The 22901-nt window shown below is 35.5% G+C and overlaps 1 protein-coding gene across 1 annotated transcript in view; it reads left to right on the top strand.

Annotated features, from left to right (window-relative positions):
• The window catches only part of LOC106459961 (stromal cell-derived factor 2-like), a 52533-nt gene that overhangs the window by 7741 nt on the left and 21891 nt on the right, over window positions 1-22901 (top strand). Inside the window, exons 2-4 of the mRNA XM_013919636.2 lie at window positions 12367-12485; window positions 19247-19329; window positions 22405-22544. Of these exons, the coding sequence (XP_013775090.1) occupies window positions 12367-12485; window positions 19247-19329; window positions 22405-22544 (342 nt within the window). The remainder of the gene's footprint in view (window positions 1-12366; window positions 12486-19246; window positions 19330-22404; window positions 22545-22901) is intronic.

Here is a 22901-nt window from a genome sequence, read left to right as displayed (position 1 = left end):
CAGCACTGGTTCACATTAGATGTTTGTGATGTCAAAATACTAAGTCAGTAGTTTTGTGTGAATTAGGAACTCAAATTACCGATATTGACCAGCTAGAATATAAAATAAGAACCTCATATTTTTTCTATTTGGCAGGATATTGCTTGTGTAATGAATCAAACACAATGGCACCCTGCCCACCTCTTTCCAATTTTGGAAATGCTCTCTTATATACATTTCTATATATGACATGAATAACCAATTTAAAGTTCAGAATGTCCCCTAGTGGCTTTTTTGGCCATTTTAAAGTCTCGGGATGCCATTTCTTTTTTTCGAATCAAAATTTCAAGGAGGTAAGTTGTGTCTTTAGTCTGCTCAAAATTTTGTATTTCTTTAGAACTAACTACAGCTTAGTTACTAAGCTTGGAAAATTATAGTGGAATTCTATGGTATTGATATAGTAATTTATGATTTTTTGCTTACTCATCTGTATATATATATAAAACCTAAATCAGATTATTTCGTTTCATATCCACCATGTGTGAAATTCTAAAAGGCATAGCAACCTACGTCAAGCAGCAATCGAGTACAAAGGTCATAACTAGAAGAGAAAACTGTTTGCTTTAATTTTTTATTTACTGTTCTATGTTTTAAGAAACATAAGTTTAAGAACTTACTTCTAAATAGTAATAATCTATATACACACATATAATGTACAATAATGGAAATGTGACTGTATTTTATAAAATACTACTCTTCTAAAACACAGCTAAGACAGGTCACTTTATATAGACTAAAGGTCAGTTTTATAATATTTGATACAGTAACATGAGAGCATAACTTCTGTATTGTTAGCGAGGCATGGCTGAAAGATCAATATAATACAAATAATGAATCTATATATATATATATATATATATGTGTATGTATAATGTTATGAGATTTAAGCTATTTAGTCTAAAGATTTATGTTTTCATGTTATAATTTGTTGTTATTCTAGAACGAAAGAGTCATAACTTATTTTTTTTATGGTAACGAAGTTGGTCCCAAGGACCGAGCCCATGCTGAAATAGTTAAAGGGACTCCCATTGCAAAAGGGATAAGAATGACATTTCAAGATGTGTACATTATGTACAAATTAAACCCTTTAAAAATAGTAAAAGAAACAACAAAGAGTACAAAATAATAATCCAATAAAATCATGATTATCAAATGAATCCTTACAGAAACAAAACATATATGGACATTAACAAAAGCCATTTTTAAACAAAAACACTGTAAAATACAGAATACTTTGCAATACCACATAGAAAGGTTAATACTTTCATCAAACAGGAGAAATTAATTTAAAAGAAACATGCAGGAACACTTGTCTTACATACACAATCACACATATATATATAGATATATATGGCTACTATAGTGGCACGAATGATGGTTTGAGCAAATGCTTTCCTAGCACTAATCAGCTCTGCACATAGCTAGTGGATTTCTTCTTTCAGTTTGGAAGTTTGAGTGTCAATGCAACACAACTGGTCTTCTTCCCAGTTATACGAGGCCCAGGCCTTCATCCACTTTGTGACCATCTCCTGGCTGTGCTGCTTTGGCAACAGGATATACTTCAAGGTCAGCTTGACAGTGGTGTCTTGTGGGTCTTCTTGGATGGTGATGGGTTGATTGCTATTGAGGTGGAGGCTTCTTCATTTACTTCATATTTTATACAGCAGACTTTATTGGTGCTGGGACTGTTGGTGGCATTTGGCCTTTCAACATGCTCCAGGTAGCTACTTGCAACTTCATATAGAGTTTTCCCTCCAATGCTATGAAAATAATCAGTATTGTGATAAGTTTGATGACAAGTTTATTAGGCATTGCTTTTATTAATAATAAAAGGTATCTGCTATGTGTGATCAAAGTTCAGCAAAAACTTCAATTCCCTCTGCAAAGACTACAGCATTTTAGCACAATTTGAAATATCATGAATTTAGTATAATCCATAAACTTATTTGACCTGTTTCTGATTATTCCATTATCAGTGGTTTTTTTTTGAAAATAAGAAATATCAAAGGATCTAGCACAGAACTCTAATGTACTACATTTGTAATCTTTATCAGTTGTCATTTTGCCTCATTTATAACAACCTTTGTTCTTTTACTACCTAACCAACTCTCATTTCATTTAACTAGCTTACTTTTGTCAAAACAGATGCAGTCTTTCTTGGAAGTCTGTTTGGTTTGCACCTTATCAAAAACTTTTTGATTTGATGCACGTATTGTTGTTTTGTTTCATTGCATGAAGTATTTTGAAACTTCAGATGAACTTTTTGCAGATTATGTAGCTTCTGCAATTACAATAGTTTATAATTTTATGTGACATTTGTATGAGTTCACAGTTCTAAAAATTCCAAAAGATTTCATTGTGAAACATTTTTTAAGACATAATTAAAGATTTTTACAACCTCTTTTGTTGGTGGGCATCCCAGCATATTTTACAACTATAATTTTCCTTTGTATGCTGAAAATTGAATGTGTGGAAGTCTTTGCTTCAATTCCTTATGCCCATAGGTCTAAACCACAAAATTATCTGTTTCTAGTTTCCGACTGACCCTATTTTATTACTTTGATCCTTAACAAAACTTTGTGTAACATTCCTCATATTTTTCCACAAAGAACCACCAAAAAACCAGTTTTGTACATTAACTAGATTAAGCATTCATGTTTCTGACATTTTCTATTGTTTTTTTTTTTACACTTTTTTGCTGGAGTCATCTGATATTGTAATGGTGAATGTAGGCACTTTAGGTCAATCATATTTCTGTAAGTGTGCACCATGTGGTTGGTTCCATTCTGATCTCAGATCCAAGATTCTCAACATTTTGCTTCTATTACTTCAGCTGAGCCTGCCCCATCTTGTAACATGTTTCACCACTGTTGTTTCATGCCTTATTTTGCTTCTAGTTCCTTTTTCCTGACAAGGATCAGGTAGTCCCATCTTCATCCTTGTATGTGCTTTTTGTTTTCTCTTTCTCCAGTTATTTTTTGCTGAATCTTGGGCTTCCTTGTTGCATGAGCTTCCATCGCTTGAATCTTTTCTTTCAGCATAGAGATCTCCTCTTTTCCTACTTTTTCATTCTTTCTATCTTTCCATCTACTTGTCTTCCTCTCTTACTCAAATTCTTCATTCATTCTCACAATTTCCCTTCTTTTAGAGACTTTACATCATGACTATCAGCTTTACTGGGACAACTTGCACATATGTTTTCCACCTTGCCATTGATTTTCTTCCATATATTCTCAATTACCTTAGTTTATTTGTTTCTGGAATGTAATTTGTCAGGCTGTCCTACTTTTTGACATTTGTCTCTTTCAGTCTTCTTTCCAGGCTTTCTTACACCCTTTCTTTGGGATGTATTCTTTATACTTTGGCATTTTGAACTGATTAAATTTATAAGCAGTCATTTCTCCTCACTTTTTTTTTTCTTGCCTTTGAGACCAGGAGGCCTAATGAAGTTTCTAACCATATACAGCTTATTGGGGCAGCCCCTTTTCTGTTCCTTGTCCTCTTGTTATTGCCAAAGGCCTCTCCCTTTTCTGGTGCCACCACTCAGCTCCATTCCTGTGGAATCTCTCCTCTTCCACTTTGTACACCTGTGGACCCCCTTTGCTACAACCTATTGAGTTTATCAGGTACTTTTTCAGTGATGTTTTCTCCTGATCTTTCACTCTTCACCTCACCTGTTTTGAATGCCATGGAACAACCTCACTCTGTGGTTTTACTTCTTTTTTTTTCATTCTCATGAAGATGGGAAGTTTGCAGCCAATTTTCAGTCTGTCCTACTTGACCCAACTTTGGTCTTTACTCAGTGCCAGATGGATGATTTTATCACTACTTGGAGGATATTCTCTTGTGGTGGTTAACATTCTTTAAGGTCTCAGACACTTTCTTCACATTCCAACTTCTCAGCCCATTTTTTGCATTTTTATTTCATCCACAGTGAACGAACATTCATTTCTCGGCTCTTCCCTTTGATTTGTCCCATCTTTTATCATTGGGTCTGGTGGGCTTTTGCTCAGTAATTACACTCTTTAGGCTATTATTCTACTTTTCTATGGGCATTTGGCCTCTACTTGCACGTTCCATTGTGGCTTCCTGCATTGTGACCTCCCTTCTATGTACTTATGCACTAAAGGCAAGATGCACCCATCTGGACATGATAGAATTAAGTGAATCACTGCCAGCTTAAGATTCTTGAGGAAGTTTTTTGATAAGTTAATGGATGAGTTATTTAAAGGACATTTACAAGTACTACACATAGTTCTTTCAAATACCTTAATTTCTCCTTACTTTTGCAGTATTTTTGATCTTGCATCTGTGTACATACATGGTTTTAAGTTTGAAAATATTATGTTCTTTCTAACTAAACACTTTCAATTATGCAGCAAAATGCTGCATTTTCTAAATTTAATATGCTAATTTTCAGCTATAATGAAAATTGCATGAATGTTTAACTACGTGTATATGCATCTAAATAAGATTTTATAAAAACAGTCAGTAGTTACTTTTTATATAAGGTACACAGTACACACAGTTTTGTGATTATGCATATACAATGTGCCAAATATATCTTTCTGTTTTATGTGCATAGTGATAGTTTTGAAATTGTTTGTTAGAATTATCCTTTTGTCAAAATTTTTAGTTTGAAAAACAAACAAACAGTAAATAGAATAGACTTGGCTTGAATTATAACTTTGATTTAATTTTTTTCAATTTTATGTATTTCACTTATAATGTATATCAAACTGTAAAAATAGAAAAGTAATAGATTTGGTTTGAATCATAATTTGAGTTAATTGTTTTTTCAAACACTTGAAATTTAATTATAAAATAATTTTAATCTATTTCACACTGTGACTTGAGTTGGAGATACTCATACGTACAACAAAATCAAATTTCATCTTGGTGAAAAGAAAAAACTAGCACAATTGAAGGGCAGCTACTACTGTAATTTTTTTCCCACCATTTATCTTATGGTGTGATCATTTGAAACTTTATTTCACAATCATTATTATGTACATGTATATTTTGCAAAAGGACTTCTACAAAATCAATGACCATTTTACACTTAACCAGAATATTGTGGAATATTGATGCAGTCTATACATAAATCAGTAGAGAATACGCCTTACAGGTACAGCTTCATTGTGAAAACACTTGATCCTCCAGATTTAAGAGATTCTGGGTTGTTTTTGTGACTCACTGAACCCATGAACTTCTCTACATCACCAGTCAGTATCTTATTGTCTTATTTTTCTTGCACCAGTCACGTACCTATTTGAAAATGGTTTTGGATTTGGCTCATTTTATATACTTGGATATTATTATTGCTGACACATAAATGTATACTCACTTTGTTGTGGCCATTCATTTTTTCATTGGTGCTATTAATTTTCATACACTATATATCAGAAAAATGTATGAAATTGTATATAGAAAATTAAATTCATACAGCGTACCTACTGCCACCTATTTTATATCTTTAAAATTTACCCTTCAGCATTAGTGATGTAAGGGTTGACTAACATTTCATTTCTGTACTTGAGATAGATGTTCACTTCATTACAAAGTACTTTTAGACCTCCAATTTTATCTGATCCTTCCAGAGGTTAGTGACTATATTTGAAACATATGTTTTAGAGATTAGAATAGTTCAAATAACTATATTTCTGTGGATGGAAACCTTTTTTTCCCTTACTTATTTGGTTCTTTGCAGATAAAAAGCAAAAAATTAAGTTACCTGACTCAGAATTGTAAAGATTTAGAAGCAAAATGTATTTGTTGGATACACATGACTGTTTCAGTTTAATGCAAGAGTTACGATTTAGATAGTTTATATATTACGAGTGTTAAATTTAGTTATTATTAGAAGCTATAGTTTATTGCAAGTTTATTTACATAACTATTTACAAATCATACGTTCTGTAGTTCAATAGTTATGAATTGGTGATAGTTATGTTATTGTATCATATTACTGGAACCTTTTGAGATTTTCTTGTCATTTGAATTGAGTATTATTCTATCATAATATCTTGTAGTGTGTGGAATATTCTAGACCTCTGTTGGGATATAAATATGCATCGAAAATGTAGTTTGAAAGATAGATCTAGACTGCATGATTATGAGTTTAGCAATGAAGAACATATAGTGGTGATTTTAAAGTGAAATTATAACAGACTGTATTGTAATAACAGAGCAGGAGGTATAATTTTTCTTGTCAAATTGTAGCTCAATAGTTATGAATTGGTGATTGTTATATTATTGCATCATGTTATTAGACCCTTTTGAGATTTTCTCTTCATTTAATTTGAATGTTATTCTATCATAATATCTTTTTGTGTGTGGAACATTCTAGACCTCTGTCGGGGTATAACTATGCATCAAAAATGTAGTTTGAAAGATAGATCTAGACTGCATGATTACTAGTTTAGAAATGAATAACATATAGTGGTGATATTAAAGTGAAATTATCACACACTGTATTGTAATAACAGAGCAGGATGTATAATTTGTCTTGTCAAATTCTCATCTAATGTAACTTAACCAGTCGGTGTGGACTTTGATGAAAAGGAAACAAAAATTTGAAGCTCTAGATATAACTGTGATAATCAACAGTGTAACGACATATGTATATCCATTTGACTTGTTTTAATATATTATTTCAAAACAAGTGGACTGAGTGCTGTTTGTTTATTGTTGAAATTTATCACCAACAAGTCACAGACACCTACTGACAGTGGCAAGTCAGCCTGGTTTTACAGTGGTAAATGGTGGTAGAAGTAGACCTAAACAACTGTGAAAAATAGGCCCATATATGCACAGCTGTAGTGGTGGCAAAAATATTGTAGAGGTCACAATCACACTATATGTACATGTCAACTGTCTTTGATAAGTGGACAGAGAGAGACAAGCAACTTTGGCTTAAAAATGGTGATCCATAAGAGTTTGTTAAACAACAACAAGAGAGAGAGAAGAGCATCAACAGAGGAGAGAGGAAGAAAGAAAGGAGAGACTGTACATAGAGAGAATAAGAGAACAAACTGAGATCACCCAGCTCACCCAACAGAAAGATAAAGGACCCAAAAATGACAATGGGGTCAGGGCCAGCCGAGCTAAGCTGCCCAAATTTGTTGAACAGAAAGACGACATGGATGCTTTTCTGGTGAGGTATGAAAGATTTCCCCAAGTCAGGACTGGAACAAAAGCAATTGGGCAGTCTGTCTCAGGCCCCTTTTCACAGGAAAAGGCCTACAAGTGTATGTTGGCATAATGTTAGAAGATGGTATGGACTATGGTAGTTTAAAAGTGACCTTGCTGAAATCCTATAAACTTACCAAGAATGTTTTGCCAGAAGTTCAGAGAGGTCAAACCTGACACTGGAGAAGCTGTATTTCAGTTTGTGATACTTCACAAGGTGGACTGACATGGCCATGTGTGAAGATAGTTTTGAAGGACTGGCAAATTTACTAATATGTGCACAAATGATCATGTGCTCCACTGACATGCCACTGTTCCTAAAGGGGAGAGAGCACTGAAAGACATGGATGAGATGATCAAGCTAGCAGAACAGTATATGGAAGTACATGGAAAGAGTATAACTGGCAAATACAGTAATAACCAAAGTCGAAACCAGGGGTAGCTGATCAGAAGCAGAATGCCACCAAAGGTGACAAGAAGTCAACAGACAAAAGAGAGAAGAGATGCTATGCTTGTTATAAAATGGGGAATATTGCAAATGAGTGCAAGTCTGTCACCAACAAGCAACAGTAGAAATCTCCACATAAAGCAGCTGGAGCTACCTACAAAGATGGTGCTGGAGAGAAACAAGAAAAGAATGACTATCACCAGGGATGCTGCTGCCAGAAGAAACAGAATAGAGACAATATGTTAAATTCACCACAAGAAGGAAGTGCTATCACCATGATTAAATAGTGTATGATTGATGGTCAGCTCAAATTAGTAAATGAGTCAACAGGGCTAGTGGTGATAGAAGCATGAGATAAACATTGAGAGGTGCCAACAAACCACAATATGTTCGTATGTGAAAGTTATGTCAGGCACAAGAAAGTGAAAGTCCAATGCAGCAGTGAAAACCATTCTAGTATCTGTTGTGTAGATGGCGGGCAAGGTACATCTATGTGTGATAATTGATGGGACAGTGAGAAAGTTTCCCACAGCAAGAATAAAGATAGACACTCTGTACTATGTGGGAGACCTTGAGACTATGAGTATGAAGACACCGATTTATGACTTGATGATTGGCAATATACCAGGCAGTTGAAATTTAGAGGACCCAGACAAAAAGGAGACTGAAGCATCTGCAGTCTCCAGAACAGCTAATGAAAAGCAAAGCAAGCAAGACATCAAGCCCCTGCAAGTTTTAAAAGGTGACATCCCAAACATAAGTCTACGGGAACTGAAGGAAGTGGAGAAAAAAGTGGAGAAACTTTTGGACAGTACTTGAGAGAAAGTCAAACATAAGACAAAGAGGAAAGAAAAGGGACTTACAGAATAGAGGACTGGAAGGGAGTGCTGTACCTGATATATCAAAGCAGTTCTACTGGGGAAATTAAACAGATCATTGTACCAACAGAATACTGGACTGAAGTGATGAAGTTGGCACATGAGTCAATTGTGGAAGGACATCTAGGAGCAAAGAAGACAGCAGACAGAATCACTAGAAACTTCCATTGGCCAGGGGTCATTGGAAATGTGGCCAGATTCTGCAGATCGTTTGATATCTGCCAAAGAACAGTTCTTAGAGGGAAGTTAGCCAAAGTTCCACTGGTTGAGATACCTCTCATGGAAGAGCTATTCAGCAGAGTAGCCATGGACTTGATCAGACCACTAGTATCTGTATCCAATAAGGGCAACCAGTACATGCTGACGGTAGTCAACTATGCAACAAGTTACCCAGAAACCATAGCACTGCTGAAGATAGAGACAGATTGAGTGACAAAAGGACCCAGTTCACCTCAGAAATAATGCATGAGGTATGCAGACTCATCAGCATTAGGCATCTCTTTACCACTCTCTAGAACCCCAAATGTAATGAACTTTTTGAGAGAGTCAACAGAGTTTTAAAGAACATGCTAAAGATGCACCAGAAGAGACCACATGACTGGGACAACTACCTGTAGGCAGTATTAGTTACTTACTGAGAAATCCTACATGTGAGTACAGAATTTTCACCCTCAAGTTACTGTATAAAAGAACAGTACAAGGTCCGATGCAGTTATTGAAAGAAGTGTGGACAGGAGAAGAAGAGTCAGAAGTTAGGAACACATACCAGTATGTATTAGACCTCAGAAACCAACTGGAGGAGATCTGTCAAGTTGCTCAAGAAAGTTTGTATACAGCTCAAGGCAGTCAGAAGCATTTTTGTGACAAGAAGACCAAGAATTGACATTTTAAGGTTGGACAAAAGGTCTTAGTTTTGCTGCCCACAAGGACACTTTGACAAGGACCAACATTTCAAGGTCAGATGGAAGGTCCTGGTTCTGCTACCCACAGACAACAACAAACTCATCCAGCAGTGGAAAGGACCTTTTGAAGTGGTCAACAGAATGGACTATAAGGTGAAAGTGGATGGGAAGATCAAGATATACCATGTTAATCTGTTGAAAAGGTACTTCAAAAAGGAAGAATACCTAATGAGTTCAGCTATTGTGGCACAGATGGACATTGCAGGTGTGGCTGTCTTAGACACAGAACCAGAAGGCCTGTTAGAGCTAAGACTGCTTGGTTAATGTAAGACATCAACATCAGTGAAGAACTGACTGGCAAGCAGAAGAAAGAGCTACAAGATTTAATTTGCCAGTATGCATTTGTCTTCACACACAGACCAGGCAAGACAGACCTTGTGCAATACAAGATTAAGACCATAACCAAGGATCCAGTCAAGATGAAGCCCTACCAGATGATCTATACAGTGAGAAACCTGATCAAGCAAGAAGTTGAGGTAATACTAGAAGCCAGAATCATTGAGCCATTGAATTCAACCTACTGTTCACCAGTGGTAATTATTGAAGAAGAGGGATTGCTCAAACATCTTCTGCATAGATTTCCAGAAGCTGAACCTATTGATGAAGTTAGACTCCAAACTTATGGGCAAACCAGAGGCTATCATGGCAAAACTAGACAGGGCCAAGTTCTTTACCAAGATTGACCTCAGAAAAAGTTACTGACAGATTCAGATAGAGACAGAATCTAAAGAGAAGACAGCCTTTGTGACATCGGACAGATGCTACCCGTTTAAGAGGATGCTGTTTGTATTAGTCAACTCAACAGTGACATTCAACCGCATGATGAGGAAGATGTTGCCCAAAGCCACAAACATTGAGAATTATGTGGGCAACATTCTGACCCACACAGCCAAATGAGAAGACCACCTAAAGACACTCAGAGAATTGTTTGGGTGAGTGAGGGTAAGAGGTCTTACCATCAGACCATCTAAGTGCTACATTGGTTATTCTGTACTGGGCTTTATTGGACACAAGGTGAGTGACTGACAGACAGCCATGGAGGAAGAGAAGCTAACCCACATACAAGATGCACCAGGTCTGAGGGCTAAGCAGCAAGTCAGCTCCTTCCTGGTTTAGCAGGATACTATAGGAAGTTCATCCTAAACTAAACTGAAGTTACTGCACCACTGACTGACCTGACCAAGAAAGGGCAACCCAACAAGGTGAATTGGGAACAACTACAGCTGATGACATTCCAGAAGTTGAAGAACATGTTAGGAAGTTCACCAATTCATAGAATGCCAGACTTCAACAAACTATTCATTGTTCAGGCCAATGCTTCAGACAATGGAATTCGAGCAGTAATGAAGAACAGTAATGCACATAAGTAAAAAGCCATTGAGTAGTGAAAAGGGTCTGACTGTCATATTTGCCATCCAGAAGTTTCAGAACTACCTCTACAGGAAAGAGTTCATCATTCAGATGGATTACCGGGCCCTTGCATATATCCAGAGGTGCAAAATTGACAGTGCGAGGATCATGAGATGGGCATTGTACCTCCAAATCTACCAGATCCACATTGGAGCCATCAAAGGGACTGTAAATTTTGCTGCATACTCTATGAGTTGACTTTGGGTATGAACTGAAAACAGTCTGTATATAATTTTAAAAATATTGTAAATGTTTTTCTTAAAGGGGGGATTGTTGTATAAGCATTAAAGTTACTAATAGAGATAGTAGTTATGGCCAGTTTGGTTACATAATTGTTTATGAATCATTTGTTGTGTAGTTTAATTGTTGTGAATTGACATCATGTTATTTGAACCTTCTGAATTTTTCTCATTCCTTTAAGTAAATATTGTTACATCATAAGTCTTGGAGTTTGTAGAAAGTTTTAGGCCTCAGTTGGGCAATATGTATGTATGTGTGTGTGTCTGTCTGTGTAGGTGACCCTAGTTAGTGAAAGTGAAGTTAGACTGCATGATTGTGTGGACTTTGATGAAAAAAGAGAATTGTTTAAAGCTCTGGATACATCTGTGATAACCAGATATGTAACAAAGTTTTGTACATACATTTGACTTATCTTTTTAATATATTATTTTAAAACAAATGAATTTTGTGCTGTGTGTTTAATGTTGAAATTTATTGCCAACAAGTCACAGACCTCTACTGTAAAGAACCATGGCTCTATAAAAACCTGACATATACAAAATGAAATTGCAAGTAAATAACTAGAATATTTAAGGCTGTAGTAACTTCATCTTCTATAATTTGAGATGTCAGTAATGATTACTGTAATAAATCAAGGAAAATCATATTTGTTTAATTTAAAATTTCATTCTGAAGTTTTGAAAGTGTAGGCCTCTCTATCTAGTGACTCTGTAAAGTGCTGCCTGTTTTTTTTGCAGACAAGCTATTTACTCTCACCTTAATAATCCAACTTTAGTGGAAAATAATAATACCGCAAAAATAAGAACTTTGTCTAGTTAAACTTTGTATTGCATTTCTTTAGGTATGACAGCTTAATTAATATTGTAAAATTTAAAATTTAAGAATATTACTTATACATGAAGATTGAAATAGTATAAGAAATTTAAATTTCCCTTTCTTTAAATGTCATGACAAATGGTAGCAGTGAAAAAGTAATTTCCCTATATTTTGGTAGCATTAAACAAGAGATTCAGTAGCAACTTAAAAGATGGAGAAAGGGAAGAAACAACTAAAAGTTGACGTGCTATCTCTTCACAAATAAACAAAAAATTTTAAGTATGTCCAAGTAATATGTTAGTGTTTATATGTTTATGGGTATTGTTGTTTTCTGTTTACTTGAAAACATTAGGTAGTTTAGTCACTGTTGTATCTTAATCAGTTTCAGATGTTCACTACCCCTATGTAACGTGTGGTTCCATAATAAAGATTGAGAATACAAATTACAAAGTTCGTCTACATTCCCATGAAGTTAAATATGGATCAGGCAGTGGCCAGCAGGTAAGTTTTTGTTTGTGTTGAATTATGTAGTATGATATGCATATTTAATATGTTTATGTAAAATAATTTATATTTGTGGGAAAAAAACAACAACCATGTATCTGTACATCTGAAGCCATAAGTTAATAGGTTTTTAAATGAAGGATTTTATTTGGTGACTGATTTGGTGTAGAACCAACTCCATTGAAAATAAATGAGCAAAATGATGCAATCTGGTGCATTCTGAGTAACACATTTCTAAGAACGAGTTTAAACGGACAAAAAAAGATCAGTGACCTTTCAAAAATTGATTCATTGATACATTTGTCAGAATGTTATCATGAGTTTATATAAGAATATTTGTGGTTGAGATTAATTTATATCTAAAAAATATAGTTTGTTTCCAATAAGGTACATTACCTCCGCTTACATATAGAGCTCTATACGGAAAAATGTTTTTGCATGCAATAAGGCTTGAACTATCATGTACCACACAACCAATGTGGTTGAACCGCATCTCTCATGTAATCATGATACGACAACCATCTACTAATAGGAGTGTGACATACCTTCCTGACACATGACTCCCTCTATTCTACTGAATTGTCACTTCTCATTAGGCAGTGATCAAGTGTAAATGTTTTTCACTTGTGCTCTTTTCACTTATACATTTCTTTTTGCGTGTGTGTGTGTGAAGTAGTGATTTATTTGATTTATTCATTTGCTCCACTTAGTTTTTCCTGAAGTAGTTTGCTGTGATAACTTACCTTTGTTTATTGATTTTTTGTTGTTGTCATTTTCAACTTTTTCATGGTTTAAGATGAATTCCGAAGTTTGTGATATACAACTTCTGATATTATTATTGCTACTTTGAGTGCCATTATCATCTTCAGGTCTGAGGGTATTGACTGAGGATTTTTCAGCTGTCATTCATTCATTCATTGGGAGATTAATCATGATATGAGGCATATGTTACATGTTTAGATTCCCCCTGCATTATCTGACTGTTCCTGGAGTTGTACATTGAAGGAAACTCTTCAGTCAGACATGTGGCCTCCACCTTGTATGTTCATCTTCTGCCATCTTCATTGAGTAGCTGTTTCTTCCTCATTGATGTACCACCTTCTGACTGCCATCCTTCAAACTCCGGTGTGGCTGTGACTGGGTAAGTCCCATTTAGGATTGGATCCCACTCAGTGGCAAGAGTTGGCTGTCCAGGTATGCTTTCTATATCTTAAATTTGCATTGTATGGCCATGGTATATACCCATGGCTAATAACACATACTGTTGTTCCACAAGATCGCTAGTAGGTTTTTCCTCATGATATATATTTGCTTCATTAATATGCCTGTTCTGGACCATGCTAAACCATGGACTTACATTGGTAAAGCAGAAGGGGATAGCTGTTCCTTTGATTGAATAAATTGGGGCAGTCTGCTTTTCAAAATAGGGTTTTCTTGGTTACCCAAGGAACTGTTTTTAGTGTTGGCATTCCTCAGGACTCTCCACCATGTTTTCTTCCCCTTGTTCTTCTAGTGGAGTAGGGGAGTCCTTGCCACTTTCCAGTTCTGAGCCATTGGGGTGGTGGAACATGGAAGAAGAGTTCTGAATGTGTTTGCTTCCATTCAGTATGGCGGTGGTGTTCTACTGGTGTAGATGGCATATGATCCTCCAGTCATGTCCAGTCCCTATTACACTAAGAAGTGGAGTCTTACAGGTGGTCTGGTGAGAATTTAGATGATACTGCTATTTGTCTTACTGTCACTCAGTTTTCCAGGATTTGAATGTTCTTTCCAACAGTTTTGCATCTTTTATCTTCTTTGCAACTGTTGTCTGAGGCTTTTCACAGGTCTCCTGCTCAATTTTCAGAGGATCTTAGTCACTTATTGACTTCAGTAAGGTGATCAGCTTCTGCTCTCTCCTTGGTCTCGTGGTGGTTTGTTACCAGGATCTTTTGAAGAGAGATGCCATGCTTGAGGGTGTTCAACTTCCTTCTTTGGCCTTTATAGGTCTTGGAGAGCACCTTTACTCAGGCATTTGATTTTTGCAAGTATTCCAGATTCCATTTAATCTCGGGTGGATGTGGCCTATTTCCTTTTTTTCTAGACTCTGGCCTCCCACCTTTCCAAGTCTTTTAACTGACAGTTTACGGCATCTCACAATTGGGTTTTCAGACCTCTCTCATCAACTCCAAGTTCTATTGGAACGCAAGGGAGATTCTGTCCTTATGAGTGGGCATCCTGTGCTTGTGTGGAGTGCCGACAATGACATAGATGGTTACCCTATTGGCTCCATTCCTGTGGGGACTTAACTTATTTTGGGTCTGTATGGGAGACCTTCCCCTCTGACTAGTGGGTTATTCAGGTTCTTACCATAAAGTTCGTTCTTCATTTCACGTTTTCCTCATTCATTGTCTACCATAATGGTAGTCTTTCCCCTCCTCAAGGATCATCTTACATCCATTTGTCGAGCACAAGCCATTCAATATCTTCTGTTCAAAGAGGCCATAGAGTGCGTCAACTACTCTTTCAAGGGTTTTTATTTCCATTTGTTCATTGTAACAAAAATGGGTGATTGGAACCTCTCAGTCATTTCCTCCAGCCTCCTCGGATTACCATGGAGTCGTTTCTTACCGTCTGGTAGCACTTTGCACCTGGTTAACAAAATTCGATGTTGCAGATTCTTACCTTCATATTTTGATTATGAAGTTTTCCTATTGGTATCTCCATTTTTTTGCAAAAGAGACAGATTTCTCATCCTTTGCTAGATAGTCAGGTCCTCTTAACATCGTCTTCACTCAATGGGCATTCACACTTACCATTATATAGAAGACTGGATTCTTCCCACCACTTGGCAGAGCTTCATACTCGAGCTCTTTCATCCAAAGCTGTGAGAGTTGGGTTTCTCGTACAAACAGAAAAGTCTATTCTTTCTACCACACAGTACCTCATCCATTTATGAGTATTTTTCAGTCACATCTCAGTCAGGCTCAATCATCTTCTCTATACCTTCAGGCCATAAAACAAGCCATTCTTCTAATACCATCATCTCCTTCTCCACCAGCGCATGCAGCTCATTCTCTTTTAGGGATGTGGGCATCCTGGGAATCCACTTATTCCTTTGGGTTGGGCCCATGTGCATTCCCTGCAGTGGTTGTTACAGGACCATTGGAACATTTGTAAAAATGCACTGGATTGACCCTGTTGGCCTCCAACCCATTCGATCTTCGATGGTGGTTGTACAGACCAACACAACAGAAGGTGTCCATCTCCCACCCCCACATCTTTTTCACAGATGCTTCTCTCCAGGAATGGGAAGTTTATGTAGGGGTATGGAATTCAAGGGCCTCTGAAATCTTCTCTCCACATCAGTCTTTTAGAGCTTCTAGCAGTTCAACAAGCCATGTCTCAGGCTTTCGAATTTTTGCAAGGGAAGGTGGTAATGCTTCTCACAGACAATTCCATAGTGGTCTCCTACATTTCCATGCAAAGGGGCACTTACTCCAGGTCTCTTTGTTTCAGAGGCTGGATCTTCTCTTTTGGACCCACAATCATCAGATTGTTCTCCTTGCTTGTCATGTTCTTTCCACAGAATGGATGCTTGATCCACAAGTTTTTCATTGGATCTGCTCTCATCTTGGCAAGCTTCAGTTTGTTTCATTCACCACTCACTGGAATTCCCAGCTCCTGTCCTTGTGGTCTCCTGTTTCTCAACCTCTGGCTTTGGGTACATATGCTCCCAGCCAGGATGGGATAAATCTTTATTTGAGATTCATGTTCAGAGGACTGTTTACCATTCCACTTTTGGTCTGTTGTATCCCGACAGGTCCTTTCTTCCCAAAGCTGGGGAAGAGGATAAGGCTTTCTCTCCTATGAATGTTCAGATCTGGATCGTCTTTTAATGCCTAATTTGGGCTCTTCGATGTTCTGTTGTGGGCACTGAAGGGTTTACATCACTGTTTGTTTATCTGTTTGGATCCTAAGGTGTCACTTGACTTTTCATCTGTCACTGTGATAGCTTGGGTTCATCAGTTGCATATTACTTACTATGGGCTTTCATTGGAGGGATGGAGGCTGCTTCAGGCCTCATCTCATCAAATTCGTAATATCATGATGTCTCTGGCAGCTTGGTTGCGTCACTTGCTGGAGAGGATTTGTACAGGCTGGTATGTGGACCGTGTCTAATACCTTTACATTCCATTATTTACATGATTTGGCAGTTGTATCCTTGGAAGGTTTTTGGCTCATTTGTAAAAGAGGTGAGTAATTTCATTATTTTTCAGGGATCCTCTCATCATTTTCATTGGGATCACACTCTGTTGCTGGTGTTGCCTGGTCAGGTGTGCTTCTTTCCAAATATTCACTAGCTACCAGTAAACCAATCAATAATTTTCCTGGTAGCAAGGAGCTCTGTTGAGGTGGGGTGTTCTGTAAGACCACCTTGTGTGCTTTCCAGGTGGTACACAATTATAACACAAAGGAGCAAGTAGCAAGGAGCTCTGTTGAGGTGGGGTGTTCTGTAAGACCACCTTGTGTGCTTTCCAGGTGGTACACAATTATAACACAAAGGAGCAAGTAGCAAAGAGCTCTGTTGAGGTGGGGTGTTCTGTAAGACCACCTTGTGTGCTTTCCAGGTGGTACACAATTATAACACAAAAATAAACACACTACTGAACTGCCATTCTTCACTATGAGTAAAACATATGGGGATTTTGCCCATCCCTGCTGACCCTTAGATTGAATAAATTGGAGTTGGTTTGCTTTTCAAAATAAGTAACATGGCTCACTTATTGCACTGTCTCTGGAGCATTATTCCTCTGGACTCCTTAACTTTAGTATCCCTCCATTTCTCCTAGTGGAGCATGGGAGTCTTTACCACTTCCACTTTCCAGTCACTGGAGTGATGGACAGAAGTTAATTTTTTCTGAATGATGCTTATGCTTATTATTCCACTAAAGGAGAAGGAGCAAAGCTGGGTGCCTTCTTACCAATAACCCTGGATGGTTTTTCCCAGATGTATATGCCCCATCTTTTTGGTCATTCTCTTTAATTAGATGATCATGGAAGAGGGTCCTCTACTCCTCGTAATTCTGCATGTGGAGTGTCACTTCCTGTACCATTGGTTGAAATTCATTTATTCCACATCCTCCTCGTAATTCCTGGAGCAGGAGGTGTTGCCTTGCTTCTCAAGTTGGGGAGTTAGGATTTTGGTTCGTAATCCCAGACTGTTTCTTCAGGTTGAATGAGAAGTGACAGGTCCCATAATTCTGACTTTGGTTTGTTGCATTTTGCACTTCTTCAGGTTGGGGCAAGGTTTTGTCCATTTTGGTGTTGCTTGCATTCTCTTTGTAGTTTCGGTGGCTCGACATGCAACATTATGTAACTTTCAGGTTTGGTTCCAATAATATCACCTTGCTAAACAAGACCAAACAATACAGTGATCCTCATGCCTTAGCCACTATACCTTGGATCTTGATTTCGGTCCACAGCCCTATAATTCGAAAGCCATGGCCAGTTTTGGGTCTGTTAAGTTGGACCATCTCGAAAAGTGAGTAGGAAGTAATAATGGGGAGCTTATGTATGGATCTGGTATAGGGGGTGCATTGACATAAGTGGAGAGAATCACAAGATTTAAGTCACTATGGGCAGTATAGTGAAGTATAAAGACTGGAGCAAGTGAGATAAGATTTATACCAGTGCTTAGATGGGCAGAGCAGAGAAACTTCTGTCTGGATAATGTTAAAGTGTGAGCGGAGGTAAGTATTATTGGAAATACATTTTTGGTATAGGAAAATGTTAACTTTCAGCCGTACTGTGTCTGCCATATCTATTGCTGGCCTGATGAATTCTGTATTGAGAGAAATGCATCATTTGCAGTAGATACAAAAGACATAATGTGGTTATAATACTATTATATCCTCTTCTTCTTGAAAAACTGAAGGGACTGTATTAAAAAAAATGTATTGTTAAAAAGAAATGAAAGGCATAACACTAATGAATGCCTTATGACAAGTATAATTAATTATAGTCATAATTATAAAATATTTTAATATTGTAAGATATAAGATTTGAAGTCTTTACAGCTTGAAACTAATAACTATACTTAACACACACAACTTTTCACATTTTAGATAGATATACATGCATATGCACCAAATTTTATGAAAAAGGAATGTAAACTTTGTAAGACCTATGAGTTGTAATAGTGTTGCCACTTTGTCATGAAAGTATAAGTGTGCTTGTGTCATATCAAAATCAACTACCATTGTCAAAATATTCAGTCCACAGTTTTTTTTATATAATGTGCTTTACACTTCCTATATTTGATAGGGGAAGAAGTGCCAGTTAAGACTGATGCTTAGGAACTTTGTAATGCTGTTGTAATTAAAATTCATGTCTTACAATTTTAAAAATTATGGTGAACTATTTCCGTCAAATGATTACAAAAATGTACATTATGTACAGTTCAGTGATCTAGAAAGTTTATATAACAATACGGTTATGATTTTACAGCTTCATTAATATTTTATAAAAAACTGATTTGAGTATATGATGCTACTGTATATGTATACATTTACTATTAATTCTATGTTTGAAGACTTTCTTTTTTTTTCCATATTATTTCTGTGTTATCAGTGAATTGATACTGCTTCTGCCTCTTTTACAGTTTAGAATAATTGTACACAACTAACTATATTATTACCAGAAAGGTCAATATTAACATCATTCAGCACCGTAGAATTTTATGAGGTAGTATTACAATATTTTGTTATTGGTTTTAGTCTGTTACAGGCACTGATACTAAGGAAGATATCAATAGCCACTGGGTAGTGAATGGAAAGATGGGACATCCTTGTAATAGAGGGTAAGTGTAATCTACATATACAGTGTGTTTGATGTAAACTATACAAGTATGGTAGTTTAATTACCATATTATCCAGTAAAGGTATGTTTTCAAAGCCATGGAATAATACAGATTTTATTGCAGGATCCCTGGCCCTTTTAATTTGTGGTGTATGTATATTTGTATACCATCATTATTTGTAAAATCTATGCATAAAAATGTGTAGCTTTTAATCAAGTTAAAGTTTATTAATTTTTTTTAGATATTTAGAGAAAAAAAAAAACATTTGTAGGTATTTCCAATGTCTGTCATGTAAAATCATCAAATTCAAATGTTAGTTTGAATGAGATTGTTGAAGCTAATCTCTTTGAAAGTGAGGAAAGTCAACAGTTGAAATATCAGAAACTGCATGTAATACAACCATTTTCAATATGTTTTTAATGTCTCCTTTTACAACATTAGGTAATAAAAAGATTTCTTATGTTATCTGAATACTTGATTTGGTTTAACTTAAAAAAAATTATCTTTTTGTTTTTTGTCTTGTATTTAAAAATATACCTGACATTGAAATGGTTTAAACCTTTGCACTAACTTGTGTACTTTACAGATGTATTGACTAACTTACATGAAGCTGCCTCTATATGGCATTTCCTCTAACTTCCATAAAGTTTTTTTTAAATTACAAAATTGTGGAACTTTACTCACTATAGACAAAATTATGTTTATTTGCTCACATGTGTAGTTTTTTTTTTGTAAATAGACAAGTCATGTTTTACCAGACGTTTCTTTATTCTTCCATATTACATGTCTTTGAAATTAACCATCAAATTCTGTGTCTGTAAATTAGTTATTAGTGTGGAGAGTAATATACAGGTAGCTTTGTGTATGGGTCTAAAAAAATTGCCTGTTCACTTTTGAAGTATATTAAAAAATAAAATGACTTAAAAATGAATAACAATTGTGTACAACAACTGTTATGCAAAAACAACTCCATTTATAGAAAAAGGTTGCGTTAGGATTCATACATTCAGTTTAGAAACACAATATGGGAAAAAGAAATTATCTCAGTTACTCAAAAAATAACTAACAAATATTCCTAACAGTCTTTGATTTCATTTTCTGAGTTTATGAAGATGTGGACATGGTGAGAGTTGTATTTACTTACTTATTGTGTTTGTTTTGATCATATAGCTCATGTTTTAACCTACAAATTCACTTAGTTTTTCTAGCATCTCAATATTAGGAAATCACTTACTTTTTACTAGAATTTTAAGATTAGAAAATCAATCCAGAGTTCAAAATTATACAAACCATACAATTTACTTACAAGAGTAAAATATTTATTATGGTGTGTGTTATATGGGTTTTTTCTGAAGACAGATGATGCTATACCAAGCACATAATGTAAGAAAGTTTTATTCTTTATTGTTGGTATCTCAATGTAATGAGCAAGGATTCATTATGGAAACATACTTTTAAGAAAATGAAGTGGATTATAAAGAAAGTGAAATTATATCTAAGTTATATATAGTTAATTTAACTTCAAGTTTGATGATACATATACAGTGTTGCTTCTAGGATGCATACTTTGCATATTTATGCTATTTTGATTACCACAGACACAAAATAATAATTTACCTGCATACTAGTTCACGCAAAACAAATATAGAAGTATGCATTTTAATTTTTCATGTGCACCTGCCCTTTAAAATATATTATGAATGACTTTGTTATGATAGATCACAATCATAACCAGAAAATTCCAAACACTAATTAGCTCATTTGGATATACAAAGGAATGTGATTGGCTGTGTTATGATGTCATTTGGTTTTACAGGAGATTCCTTTGATATTGTGAGAAATTGGTGGAAAAAACTAAATCTACGAAAACCTTCAGAAAGCAGTTAATTTTCAAAAAAATTACTACATTTCTTCATCAAAACAATGCAAAAAGACAAATAAATAAAGAAAAAAAGGTTCAGAGAAGGCAACTGCATTGTAAGTTTTGTCAGTAAATGCATAGATATTTTCAGTATATACACAAATGAAACAAATTGTAACGATTCAATTTACTGTTTCTTCAAATAAAAGTTACTTGATTATGTTATGCTTCTGTGACTCGTGAAGTTGATACCCACTTGTTACATGGATGGCCCACTTTCTGGAGGTCAGTGGGAGATTTGACCCACTTGAAAACAATCCTAAAAGCTACACTGTATTCAGTATAAAGGGACATTATTCATATCTGATGTTAGTCATGCTACTATATTTTAAACTTACAATTAAGTAATGGTTTTGGACCTATTATACAAATTCAACATTTCTGAGAGTCAAGAAAGATTTTAAAATATAACAATGACCTCGTGTGATTAGATACTTTTTTCTTAAGTATGTATATTATTTTCTTGCATATATAATATTAAGCAGAATGAACAATAAAATTGCATAATAAACAACTTGAATATTGTGTATATGTATAAATGTTTTACTAAATTCAGGTAACTATGAAAATATGAGTATTAAACTTTTGTTAGGGTGATCTATTTGTTGGTTATCCTACGTAAAAAGTAAAGGATGCAAACAATATTCTTTTATAAAGATGAAACATTCCATGAGCTTTGAAACAAATTATGCTGTAAATTTTGAGTAAACTGAACATCCTATCCATCAGCAATTCTATGTAGAAATAATTGAATGAGATGATGTAGTATTAGAATGTGAATAGTGAAATTTCTATTGGAAATAAAAATTACTGATGTTTTTCTGAAGAAAAGTATAAGAGTATAAAAAGAAATAGTATGTTTTTACAAACTATGTTTGTCATCTCTAAGTTAACAGATAAATGTATTTGTATAATGCAAGCTAAGTTTTTATAGCTTCATTGAATTACATTTTATTTTATCATGTTAGTTCTATTTTTCAACATTGTTCAGTTTCTCAAAGCTTTACCTACTGTATCCCAATAACCTTTTTGTTTGTGCTAGTTTTACCATATTTTCAAATTCTCAATAAATTTTAATTGAAATAGTCTATGTTTAGAACATTTTTTGCATGGTGTACATTGGTCTATAAGAATTTAGTTTTTCTTTTTCCTAGACAACCAGTATCTTGTGGTACAGTGGTACGACTTGAACATTTAACATCAAAGAAAAATCTTCATAGTCATCATTTTCCATCTCCATTGTCACATAATCAAGAAGTTAGTGCTTTTGGTGAAGATGGTAAAGGCGATACTGGTAAGATGGTGTCTCTTTGTTCTTGTTTTTTTTTTAACATTTTTGTCTTGTAAGTTTTGGATGAAACTAATTCTATAGATGTAGTGATTAGATATTGTTTTTTATCATAGGTAAGCTGTTGTACTTTTCAATATTCACATTAGTTTTAAGTTCTACTTATTTCTACAACTAAACATTTCTTTTTTTTATTCCTGTAAACTCCCAGTGGAGCATAGGGCCGCAACAACACCTCTCCAACGGAAGGTGTTGTTGCAGTTACTTGTAGCAGGTTGTTTTTTGCGGGGTTGAGTTGCTAGCCTCGCACCCAAACCTCCTCTTTTCTCATCCTGGACTTGGGACCAGGCAAAGGCGGAGGTT

The sequence above is a fragment of the Limulus polyphemus genome, unplaced genomic scaffold (genome assembly GCF_000517525.1).
Source record: "Limulus polyphemus unplaced genomic scaffold, Limulus_polyphemus-2.1.2 Scaffold31, whole genome shotgun sequence".
NCBI classification, from domain to species: domain Eukaryota; kingdom Metazoa; phylum Arthropoda; class Merostomata; order Xiphosura; family Limulidae; genus Limulus; species Limulus polyphemus.
The sequence above is the reverse complement of the archived record's forward strand: the minus strand, read 5'-3'. Positions and strand labels throughout refer to the sequence as shown.